Genomic DNA, 13,725 nt, shown 5'->3' with positions numbered 1-13,725 from the left:
TTGATTTTCACTTTCGTAATGAGCTGATTGGATAATGCTGGAGGGCATTCCTGCAGTGAAACACAAATATAGGCTAGTTTCTTTTGGGAGTCCTCTTGGAAAGTAACCTATCCCTACATATTATAATTTACTTAGACTTCTATCTCAAATGATATCTAGGTGCTCCAAGGTCTTTTTGGCCAAAAGAAATTGCTTCCCCTTTCTTACAAGTCCTTTTGATACATGATCTTGGCCAGATATGCAGAACCGGGACAGAGCGAGAAAAAAACATTATCATTTAAAACTCTTCTATAATTAAATAATTTATTCTTCATACCTTGATCATAAGTTTTTTTATTGGAGCGAATATTGATTTGGGACAACATTTTTATGATTTATTTCCCACAAACTAAACAATATTTGGCTTAAAGTTAATTTTTTTCCCATTCTACATATATTATAAGGTAAAAATTTTGCCTTGTTTTTCTGACATAGTAATTTCTTTTTCTTGTGCGAATAATGACCACTTTTTCATTAATATAAGCACAAAATAAACATGTTAAAGTTCAAAACGACCATTTTACGTTGAAAGAGATTTAAAAGATAAGGAGAATTTGTTAAAAAGGGATGTGAAAGATGGCAGAAAAATAATGAGTCTCTCTCTCTCTTTAATTAAGCATTGTCTTCCTTTAAGTTTATAAATAACTGGATTAAATTAGATAAGCTTTCCCGTAAGTTCACTTTAGTTTAATAAGATTAATCTCCTGTTTAAAAGTTAGGCGAAGAACTATTTTGGGACATTTTAAACTGAGGTTATATGGCGAGAACCGGCAATTCATTTTCCAAACAATATAAATGTCATTTTTATGTAAGAAGCATCAAATCATTATCTTGACAATTTGCTGCTTTAAAAAATGATTACACGTAATTGTTGAGAAACCAGTGTAATCATTACTGATTTCGTGGTAGTAAATTTCGGTAAAGGGAATTTTAAAAAATATTTAAACAAAATAATCACGGAAGTTTTTTAATATAAATATCGCATAATCAAGAAAGCGATTCACGAGCTTCTTAATAATTTCATCGTAAAACTTATTCGTACATACGTAGCACAGAAGCAAAAAACTGTAGTACTGTAGAAAAAAGCTATTGTGAACTGATCTTATGCGGTAAAATGCGAAAGTAAAAGTTTAATTCCTTAATGTTACTTAGTAAAATATTATTTTCTGCTAGATTCCTACTGTCATTCATTTCCGCATTTTTTATTACTCGAATTTTAACGAAAATTTAGTTAATTCTTTTCCCTCGCATTCATTGTAATTAATGATCTGCTTTCTGTTCCAACAGCGAAAAAATCTTTGCTATCGGCAACTTCAGGTGCTAGGAATTTTTTTTTCTTCGGAATCCATTTCCCCGTGCCTTTCATAATGTGTGTACAAAGTTTGGCTTCACATCTCTCATTAGTTTTAACTGCAGATTTTTCCAAACAGGAAAGTTAACTTTATTTCTACCCTGTACTTTATCATTTTTTCTTTTGAAATAAATCTGTTGAGAAAAGTTGCATCAGAGCAATTATTTACATGCAGAGATATTTTACCTGAAAGGTCAGGAGACAATCTTGTAGGATTTGTTGCACGCTTAGAAACTTGAAAATATTCGTCATGCTTAAATTTCTATCCTTTGTTGCAATACCAATAGCATAAAAAAATACATCCCTGATTTTGATTTGTATAGTTATTCCCTGATCCTCCAAACTAGGATTAAAGTTAATTGTATCCCAAGAGCATCATAATCCTTATTTTATTTCTTCAAATTATCTATCTGTTTTCAGCTTAAAAGAGATCAGTTAAATTCTGCATGCTATTTCAAAAGCAGACATTTCTTCGAAGAATTTAAATTGCAAATGATATCTCAAGGAGCATTTTTGCATAGCCTTTCATAGTAGCTAGAGGAGAAAATTGTCATCATTTAAAAATGTTGGTTGTAACAGATTCATTTATTTATGCATAATAACAATAGCTATATATTATTTGAAATTTATTGAATAATAGTTTTACAGTTAAACAGAAATAATGGATAAAATCGTAAGATAAAATATTAAATTGCTTGAGTAAGAAAAACAATCACAGCATCAAAATTACAGTTAGAAAAACAAATTATGTTCTTAAACGCACCCTCTGTTAAAAATATTATCGTATTATTTCTACCTATATGATATAGAGTTCTTTATTTTTAGTTCTTCATTTTTTCACTTTAGTTTAATCATTCTTTTTTTTTTCTTGAGCAGCAAGAATTATTAGCTTTTGATCAAACAACTTTATATGTATACAGCTATTAGAAAATAAAATAGCTGCTGGTTGAAGAGGAAATATTCATTTGACAGTTCATTTCAGCGATCTTTTTTATCCTATAAATAAGCCAGGCTGATTGGAACTCATTTATTTACACTGCTGAGAAAATGCAGTCAGGAAGAAAACTCCGTAATAAAATTACAGTTAATTCTTTCACTGGCAATGCAGAACCCAATTACAGAATTGTTTACATTGGAAGCTGTAAATAATTCATCAGTAGCAATTAATTAAAAAAATAAAAGATTTCTAAACATGATAAGTTTCTTAAACATTCTTTTAAAATCTCACATGGATTAAAATAAAATGATATTCCCTAACAGATATGTGACTTTTAATTTGAAAGCAACAAATGGTCAAATAATTTAAAAATAGTAAAAAAATTAGCACACAATTACTTATGTGTAAATAAACCATAATAGTGAAAAAAGTTATAAGTCAGATTTTATAAAGTTCACATTCTTCTAAGATGGTCTAAATTTTTTCAGCTCATGTCACCTCTCACTATACTATATTTCCATACTAGGGACTTATTTCACTACAATTGACATCAAATTTCGATTTTAAATTCGTGAAAAAACAATATTTGATGACTCTCTCCTGATATTGACTACCGTGAGATGTCACATCAATTTCAAACAACTGTATTGCGGGGTTTTGGAAATATCTTTTTCCGATTATACCTTCTAAAAAAATTATAGTCCTTTAAATAAATGTTAATTTTCTCTTGCGAACAAGCAAAACGGATTAATTAAAACATTCATTATTTAAATATTATTTTCTATATAGCAATTCTATGAAACAAATGATCTAGTGAACTTTTAAAGTTTCACTTTAGATTCGTAAAAATGGAAAAAATCAGAGTGAATGATCTTCAAATGGCGCCTTTCGTGAGACATGACATCCCTTGGAGGTAGCTATTTCAGTTTTTGAGAGATTTCTTATCCTGATTATCCCTTCTCAAAAGGAAAAGAAAATAACATTAAAAGTTTTTTAAAAGAGTTATTTTTTTAAATAAACTGTACTGAAGTTCTATGCTTAAAAAAATTATCCCTAAATGTATTTTAGATGCATTTAAAAGACTTAAAAATGTACAAAAGATGACCTAATAGTCACCAGGGCATTTTTTATAGACATTATAAGTAAAATAAAATTTAAAAACAATTTCTAGTTACTGTAGAAAATCCAGTTTTCTCTTTCTTTAAAGCTTTCATTTGCTGAATTTCATATTAGAGCAATATTCATTTAATTTCTGTAGTGTTTTGAATATAGAAAAATTAATTTTGCTACATGAATCAGAAAAATCTTTTTCTGATAAATCACATCATCACATAATATTAATATTTTATATCAATGAAAAGCAGTATAGGTTACAGCTGCAATGCAAAGTATAAAGAAATTTTCATTTTACCAACCCCTCAAATTTTTGCCCATGTAATAGCGCCAGAACATAAGAGATAATTATGCATACATATGATGATTTGTTGCGAAAAATAAAATGATTTAATTAATAACAAGCTTCGAATCAAGAGACATGTGTTGCAATCTTATATTAAAAGGAAGATATAACGCCTAATGGATGAAAGCACAGAATATAGAAATTTTCATTTGTGTTACATGCTTTTAAGATACGAAAAAAAAAAACATACTGATGCAAGCTGAGGAATTGTCTTTTGAGAAAGATGCAAGAAACGTGGCAGCCGGAAATGCATTTTAATCTAAAGCAATTGTTGATGGGGCTGACTGTATTGATTATTATGCAAAGAAAAGTTCATATGCAGCTTTATTTTATCCTTTTGATTCAGAATTACTTAGTTTCCATCTTTGCATCGAGTTTATTTAATAATGCGTTTTCTTCAGATACCTATATCTCCTTCAATCTTAATAACAATATTCTTATGTCAAAATATCTTTTCTTATTTCTGGAAATTATTTATAAAATAATTTGATATGAAATATAAGATATTGCAATTAAAAAATTCAAGAATATACATTTTAAGATATTATATATTTTTAATATTAATGAAATAGTAACTGAATTGAATTGAGTAAATTCACAAATACTGAATTTTGTTACGTTGAAAAGTACATTAATGTTCTTGAAATCTTTTTTTAATTGAAACTGCTTTATTACTTCCCATATTCCGAATTTTGTCCTACTAAATGCATCAAAATACATATTTCAATCAGCTTTCACAGATTTGCTGATATTTTAATAACATCTCTAATTTCTCGTTAATTCTATAAATCATTATAATCGCCAATTTTTTTTGGAAATATTTTTATTGGATTTTCCCAGAAAAATCTGAATGTATGAGCAAACATTCAGAAAAAAAAAGAAATGATGAATGAACAAGAATAAGAATTTAGTACTTCTTGAATTGGGAAAAGTATATGTTTTAGAAAATAGATTAAATAAAAAAAGCCTTGCAATAATGACGAATCAAACAAGCTTGTCTGGAATGTAAAAACTCTCTCATATGTAAACATACTGTATGAGTACAAGAAATAAAATACACAAGTAGATATTAAAAACAATCTTCAGACAAAGAATAGAACTGTTATTTATACAAAACTCTGTTTTTCCCGAAAAAATAATAACTACACAATAGCTTATTAAATTGTATCTGAACCATGGAAAGCTTTCTGGTAGTGCTGCTGAAGACGATAATTGTGAAGCCTTCAGTGTCCTTATGATGGCGCATTCTTTTTCAATAAAGACGATGCATTCGACGCAAGCGGAAATCTTATATCCCGATACCGCAAGGTACATCCATACTATAGAGAAATTATAAAAGCACTGGTAGAACCAGAAGTTGGAGTATTTGACACAGAATTAAGAAAATTTGATATGATAATATACTTTGATTTAGTTTCCAAATAAGCACTTCTTTTCAAAGAGGAATATGATATTGATACCTTGCTACTTACTCCCTTCTTATTGGTTTGATTATATTGTGTTTCTAAATGATGTTAGATTTCAGCAAGCATGGCAATTGCTAATGACGTCAAAGTATGAAGTGCGAACATTCATGCACCTGGCACAAGCTCTTGAAGAAGCTAAATATTCACAAAAGATGATGGTGCTTTAGTTTACATGTATGAACCAAATGGCAAATCAAAGTTATTGCTGGTTAGTGTTAGGATCGAAGGAAATGCTGATATTTCAGTCATTAGCTTTATAATAGATAATTCTAGATGCAGCTGCTTCTATAACTGAGCAGGAAAACATATTCCCTGTACATTGTTACAACAAAGTGATCGGCCCAGCCGTTAATATTGAAATAGGTTACAGATGTTTGAAGTTTTTAATTTTTCTTTTACTAATCTCGAAAAACCAACTAAAGGCATTTAACCTTGTAATACTAAATTGTAACACTATGCACAAAATCTGAAAGATGAACATTATTTAGCTATGCATAATGGATTCAACAAAGCATTTCTATTTTCACAGAGGGAAGAAGTATATGTCTGAGCTAGTTGTGATGCATAAGAAAAAAATTATGTGAATTGTAGCCTTTCAGATCAAGGACTGTTTTTACAAAAATCTGAACTCGAAGAAAATTTTGATTTTAAGAAAGTTTCTATAGTTTCGAAGATAAAGAAAAACCAGCACCCTCTTAACAATGAGCAAACTTTTGAGCAAACTGTAAATTGAAACTATTTTAAATTTTTAGCCATATTTAAATTTACCATTACCAAAATTTGGATTATTAGGTTGCAGTTATGAACGAAACTTCGGATTTGTACCAGAATTTAAAAGCATCAAAACAATTCAGAGAAATTGGTATGTTTATTCAGATAAAAACAACAGATGATACAAATTAAGATTCGATTAAGTAAATATACAATGCATTTTTTAAATGATCGTAAAAATTCATAAAAATATTTATTTAAAAGCGACAATTATGTTCATTAATTTCCAAGCAATAGAAATAAAATCTGCTATTTTAATATTACATTCTTATCATTTTAGTGGTTATTTTTAATATTTTTGAAATTTAAAATCAGTGCAATCATTAATTCAAATATTTTTCTTTTAAGAAAAATAGTAAACAGAACTTTTTATATATATTTTATACTTAATAATCATTTTTGCCTAGAATATTAATGGTTTCAATTTTTGACAGTAATTGCACCAAAAGAACTAATTAACTGAAGTCATAATTCACTTCACTCGGGGCATCGCTACTAAATCGGAACTCAGCTTATGAAAATGCATAATTCTTTTTTGATTTTACAGAAAGTAATTTCGTGCTTTTTCTTCCAGCATTAAATCAAAATTCTTTTTTGATTCGATATTTTTGATTCTTTATGATACTAAAGCGTTATTTCTAGATTAGTTAAGTATAGCTTATAATAAATAAAATAAGAAAAGAAATGAGAAAGCGATTCCTGACAAATTTCCAAGAAAGTTTCGAATGAAAAGAATTGGCACAAATTCGCAATTAAGTAAGATTGAGAAATTCTTGATTAAAAATTCGTGGAAGTCTTGAAAATGAGGAAGAAATTAACATGCTTTATTTTTCTCATAGCATTCAAGGTTGATAGACAAGAATAGAATTAATAACTTCTTCCCAGAAATTGAAAAATGTAGACAAAGGGTATATATAATTCCCATTAAATTGACTTTTTGTCGTTCCCATTACACTTCTTAGTAATTATTCGATCAAAGTTTCTCAACTTTAAATGTGTGATTTTAAAAATCCAAATAGAAACGAGAATACTGTCTCTCATAGATTCTCATTTTCATGGAAGATATATATTGATATTAAATAGGATTTTCATCACTTATAAATAAACCATAAAAAATAATTTTTACACACACATGCATTGTTGACCAAGTAACAAACGTCTACAGATGTATTTAATTGCCATCGATAGTAAGTTGAGGGAAGTATTTTAGTTTATATTTCTTCTTTCTGAATTTCCCTTATTTGTTTTCTGGGTTTCCCTTATTTTCGGTTTAATGACTGATTAGATTACTCACCGATTTTGAATCTGCTGACGTTTAGTTTTTTATTAACGAACCGTTTAAAGCAACACGTAGGCTATTTTGGGAAGTACCTCGTAATTTTGAAACGCCGTCAGACGACGAGGACGACACCTAAGCTGATATATCTCTCTCCACACTCCACCCGCTGGAGGACGTTCGGTCATGACGGATTTAACGTGCAACAGACCCCCTTACACGACGGTTATTCGTTGGAATCGGGTCACGAACCTGAAACCCTCAGGTTCCGAAGCCGAGACCTTACCACCATGCTACCGTGGTCCTATTGAATCTGTTGTAAAGTAACCATTCAAAGAAAGACATTGTAATTTTGAATTGCAGATAGATGAGAAGAACAAACAACTAGTGCTCACTTTCCTTATTCCCACACTACACCATCGGGATCTTTATTTCAACATTTTTGCAAGTCTGCAACCCTTACCACAATAACTGATGAATTTTCAATGTCTATAAACATCCGCTTAAATAAAAATAAATTCGTGGCTTTATTTTACATAAAATAAGATGCCGCAAATATGTTTGAAAAAAAAACCCGCGATTTTGCATAAAGCGCCTAAATTTTTCAATTTAATTCATATCATGTATTGTACTATTTGAAAGTGTGATATGCCAGTGATCGATACAGATTGCAAGGAATATTCATTATTGCATTGTCTCGTTCTACATTATAATATAATAAAAACAATTTAAATTTAATGAGAGTGTAATTTTGGAAAATATTTAATTAACGACCTCTAAATAATTTAAGTAAAGTATTTATTTTTTATACTGCGATGTTTTTGATTTTTGTAATATATTAATTATATAAAATACATTTGTATTCTATCAGAATTATGAGTACGAAGTTTGAAGACCTTTTTCATGTAAAACGTTAAATCGAACTTAGCGATTTATTTATTGGTAAGGAGCAGAGGGCTCACTCCGAATTCCATGATGGCACAAACAATCCAAAAAATTCTTAATACAGAAATTCTTAAGATTATTTCTATACAATGCAGTTGCGGTAATAAGTTTCTTATATATTTAACAATAAGAATAAATATTTTTATTTAAAACTTTTATATACAAACTGTTGAAATAAAAAAAAATCAGAGGTTCGAATATGAATAAACTATTATGAATATTAATCAAACATGAGACCAGACCTCATAATTGCATTCGTAATCTTTAGCTAGAAATAAAAATCATAAAAACAAATTTTATATTGAAATATATAGCTGATAAAGCATTCTAATATTATAGAGCAAAAATTAAAATTTAGAAACAAGTATAATATTCATCACCAATAGATTATATAATTACATGATTCTTTTGCTATCGATTATTTATTAAAACTAACCATTCGGGGCGAAAGATTTGTGGTCTTCCAAACGTACCTGGTCTCAAGACTTACTTTTACAATATGCCCTCAAAACGCTATGTACGCTTTGGAAGTGTAACCAAGTCCCAGTTGAGTAAATCTTGGCAGCAATTTTCATTACGTCTTAAGGAAAGAAATTTTGACATTTTTTTTATTTAACCACATTCTAGATATTAACCTTGCTTGCTTTCTTTTTTAGGGAGCAGATATAATACTCTTTAATGAGTATGGTACATATATGGTCAAATCAAGAAAATTACTGAAGAATTTTGCCGAATATGTTCCAGACCCTAAAGTGCAAAAATTCAATCCTTGTATTGAAAATGCAAAAGACAGAACTATTCTCTATACAGTCAGCTGTTTCGCACGTGAAAATAATATCTACATTGTAGTCAACTTAGTGGGTTATGAGCCCTGCGAAGCAACTTGTGATGCTGCTGATATTGAAGATTGTGAAACTAAGTGCCCTGATAACGGTGTGTTCTTTTTCAACACAAATGCTGCTTTCGACAGAGAAGGAAATCTTATAGCCCGATACCGCAAGGTGCATCCATACTTTAGAGAAGTTGTGAATGCACAGGAAGAACCTGATTTTGCAGTATTCGATACCGAATTTGGAAAATTTGGTATGATTGTTTGCTTTGATTTAATTTTCGAAGAAGCAGTTCTTTTGAAAGATGAATACAATATTGATACCTTGCTATTCCCTACTTATTGGTTTGATGATATTGTTCCTTTAAATGCCGTTGAATTCCAACAATCATGGGCAATTGCTAATGGTGTCAATTTATTAAGTGCTAACACTCATGCACCTGGCACAGGTTCCATGGGAAGCGGTATATTCTCGAAAGATGATGGTGCCTTAGTTTACACGTATGAACCAAATGGTAAATCTAAATTATTACTGGCTAATGTTAGGATCAAGGGAAATTCTGAGATTCCAAACATTAGCTCTATAATAGAGATAACTCCAGATAGCGCTGTTCCTATTACTGAAACAGGAGAGAAATTCCCAGTACATTGTTACGACAAAGTGGTTGGAGAAGCCGTTAATCTTGAGATAGACTACAGATGCTTAAAGTTGAAACTTGAAAAATACTCTTTAACTAAACTTGAAAAACCATCTGGAGAAGTTCAATCTTGTTACAAAGAGTTTTGCTGCACACTTTCTTACTCTACACAAAACCTACAAGATGAATATTATTTAGCTGTGTACAATGGATTTAACGATGCATTCGATTATTTTCACTGGTGGGAAGAAGTATGTGTCTTAACTAGATGTGATCCATATGACGGGAAACCATGTGTTTTGGAATCTCCCAGATCAAACACTGTTTTTGAAAAAGTTGAACTCAAAGGGAACTTTAAATCTAAGAAAATTTACCCTTCGGTTTCTACAACTAATAATCGTCTTGCGCCTAAACAAGATTGGACTGTTAAACAACTTGAAACTGAAACTGTTCTAAAATATCAACCTAGTTCCGATTTACCACTACTAAAGGTTGCATTGCTAGGACGAAGGTATGAAGAAGATCCAGAGTTTGTGCCGTACTATCCAACGCAATTTAAGAAAGACAATCGCGACTAAGAGCATTTTATTCAATAGGTTAACAAGTTTAAAAATTATGAATTACGATCAAATTTAGTAAATTTAATAAATATCTTTGTATTTAAAAAACATTTTTCAATCTAAATTCGAAATTTTGTTTTAAAGCTGTGTTGATTGTAAGTTTTAGTTTCAATTCAAAGTTCCTTTATTATTCCAGGTTTTCGGTTATTTATATATTACGAAATTGTTACGAAGACATTTTTATATAAATAAAGAATATATTTATTTTTTTTATCTATTTTTATCTTCCTCTAATATTTTTTTAATTTAATTTTTTTTTCATCAAGTCACCTATATTTAAAATATATGTACTATGTTTCAACTCAGAATTTTAGTCCAATAAAAATGATTTTATAAGTTGTGTAACAATTGCTAAGAATTTTTTCATTTAATAAAAGAAAATTCAAAAAACTCTTTCGATTACAAATTGATTAATTGTTTGAAAAAAAAAGAATTTTTTTCGAAAATTCTGAAATATTTAAATTTAGAATTCTATTTTTAAATTCTTTAAAAAGAATTTGTTGTGGACTTCTAGCTTTATTCAAAGTTTTATTTAAGTGTTTTATACATTTTAAAGTTTTTAAATTGCTAGAAATGAAATTTTTTGGGAAAGAGGATGTTTTAATTTGTGGCTCATCATTAATTTTAATTTTAATTAACTATTTATTTGTGTTAAAGCTTCAAGGTAGTAAATGAATTAAAGTGATCTAAATTTTCAAAATTCATGTTCGATTTTAACTAATAATTTGTATCGATGAAAATATATCAGTATTTACATAGTTATCTGATTTTTAGAAATTCATTGTCCGTTTAGTAAAAAGAAACTAATTCATAATATTTTGATTTTAGAAAGATTATTTGAGATGAAATTTTTAAAAACTTTCACGTGATCGTGATAATATTACAAAAAAGGGAACAATTAATAAGTTCTCTATCATATTTCAACAAATGAATAAATAAAATCTGCTTTTTTCGTTTAAAATTATTTAATATTGAAAGAATGATAATAGAACTGGAATATTATTTATGTTAAAATGTAATAAAATGAACTTTGGTTATATATTTTATATATTCAATAACCGCATCGCTTATTTTCATTGAGATTGTTGAGACTCATTTGTTTTTGACAGTAATTGTACCTTAAAGAAGTAATTAACTGAGATTTCAATTTATTTCCTTTGAAGCATTGTTACTACATACCGACAAGATTTAAGAAACAGCATCATTAGTTTTGATTTTGTAATTACTCAAAACAGCTAATTGTTTTTTTTATTTTAACATTAAATCATTAATAATTTTTTAACTCGAAACTCCCTTTCTTTATTATTTTAAAACTTTATTATTTCGAGCACTGACCAATATACAGTCTGAAATGATAAACTGATATGAAAATAATGTGACTTCGTTTTATATATATAAAAGCTATTTCATGAAAATTCTTTGCACTATTACCCAATTATTTAAGAATAAAAAGCTATTTAAAAAAAAGAAGTCCGAGTAATACTTGTGAAACGAGAAGAAAATTCATAATATACATTGCTTTTCTGATAAGGTAAATTATTTCAAAGCTTACTTGAATTATTTGCGCACTTACTTGAATTATTTGCGCACTTACTTGAATTATTTGTAATTCTATAAAAATATGTTTGCATTCTTGATTTCAATAATTAAGAAAAAGTTAACTTCGTGAAGACAAAGTCTGATGAAAGAAAATTAAGCATATTTTTTTTAATCTATTTTATCGTTTGAGGTTGCATGGTAGTTGGTTCTCGCCACCTTGGAGGGTACACGAAAAGGTGGGGATGTGGCTCTTCCCATTAATGACATGACGTACTTCCTTAAGGAAGGGTTGTACCGTGGTCGATGATGGCCCTTAGGAATCAACCACAGTTCCTGCCAGCGTTGCTGTTGCGGCGGTCTGGTCATTCAGTAATTTTATTCATGTGCCTTCAGGCAGATCGGAGTGATATGATATGACTTATAGTTTGAGTTTTTAAGGATTACTCAAGGTGTTAAAGCTACTTTTTATCCACGTTATTATTCAGGCAATAGATCCGAAAGCATTATTTATATGCCTTTGTTTTTGGAAATAACTAATTTAACAGATTAGATATTTCTCTGTGTTTATCTTATTTTTATTTCAAATTTAAACACTGTAGGAAAGTTTCTGCTGTTCTTTTGTTTGCAATGCTAAATTGTTCCATTGAAATCTAACTCATTAAACTGTGACATTCATTATTATATTTTATAAATAATTGAAAACATGTACACACTTTTAACATATACTCACCCAAAATTATGATTCTAAATCATTAGAGATTAATTATTTCCTTTTGACAGTTTGTATACGGATAATGTATTTACAAAATATAAAAAGAGTTAAATGTATATGATTAAATCAATAAAATATTTTACTAGCTCATATCAATAGCTGACTTAGAAGAAAATGAAATAAATAAATAGCGAATAATAAAACAGAATTAACTTTCCAAATTACTTATATTCCAAAGGCAAAATAAAAAGGCAACTTTTGATTACTTATATTCCAAATGGAATATAAGTAATCAATCCATTAAAATTACGCAATGGAATGTAGAAACTTTGCCTTTTGAGGGAATATCTCTAAAATAAATTCAACAAGCAGTTTATAGAGAGGACTTGATTTCAAAACCCTAGAAGATCCGTTAAGTGATTTCTTTTTAAAACGAAACCATGTAAAATAAAGTAGAACAATACATTACGATTTAAACAAACGTCAAAATAAACTCGCATCAATTTAGTGACAAATAAATAAATCCATCATTTTTTTAAATTTTCCTTCATATTTGAATATTTTAATTTTATTCATTCTTATAATGTCATTCATTAATTTCATATTTGAATTTTATATGCTTCTCAAGCATAAATAATAATTAAGGGACTATGACTGTGATAAACAGTCAACATTTAAAAAGAATTTTTCTATACGTCTATCTAATTGAATTTAAAGATACAGAGAGATGTTTTAACTTATCCATACTAGTTTTAGAGAAATATAATACATGATTAGAGAAATATGATACAATTATTCACGTCAAGAAATTCACTATATGACTTACCAGCCCTACAAAAAGCATTCTGACGAAATCCAGAAAAGCCGACTACCTCGTCGCTGCTAATTGCCATGATATATGAGTACTTTCTGACAAGCAAACATTGGAAAAACAACCTCTAAATATTTACTGTCTACCATTTACTAATGAGACACCTGCTCTTAATGTACATGACAGATGAAAGTATACGAATAGAAAGATGGCAGAAAGCGTCTGGAAATAGCTCAATTTCTATATAAAGGATATTTATATGTTTGATCGGAGACAAAGAAATCGATTCATAGATCACTTATTAAAGGAAAACAATGATTCTACTCGTTCAT

At 28.9% G+C, this 13,725-nt stretch overlaps 1 protein-coding gene across 2 annotated transcripts in view; it reads left to right on the top strand.

Annotated features, from left to right (window-relative positions):
* The window catches only part of LOC129961103 (vascular non-inflammatory molecule 3-like), a 39,457-nt gene extending 28,807 nt beyond the window's left edge, over window positions 1–10,650 (top strand). For both annotated transcript variants that reach the window (XM_056074933.1, XM_056074932.1), the window contains exon 3: window positions 8,901–10,650. In XM_056074933.1, the coding sequence (XP_055930908.1) occupies window positions 8,901–10,289 (1,389 nt within the window). In that variant the 3' untranslated portion in view covers window positions 10,290–10,650. The remainder of the gene's footprint in view (window positions 1–8,900) is intronic.
* The last annotated feature ends 3,075 nt before the right edge of the window (window positions 10,651–13,725 follow it).

Source organism: Argiope bruennichi, chromosome X2, assembly GCF_947563725.1.
Source record: "Argiope bruennichi chromosome X2, qqArgBrue1.1, whole genome shotgun sequence".
Classification (NCBI taxonomy): domain Eukaryota; kingdom Metazoa; phylum Arthropoda; class Arachnida; order Araneae; family Araneidae; genus Argiope; species Argiope bruennichi.
The sequence above is the reverse complement of the archived record's forward strand: the minus strand, read 5'-3'. Positions and strand labels throughout refer to the sequence as shown.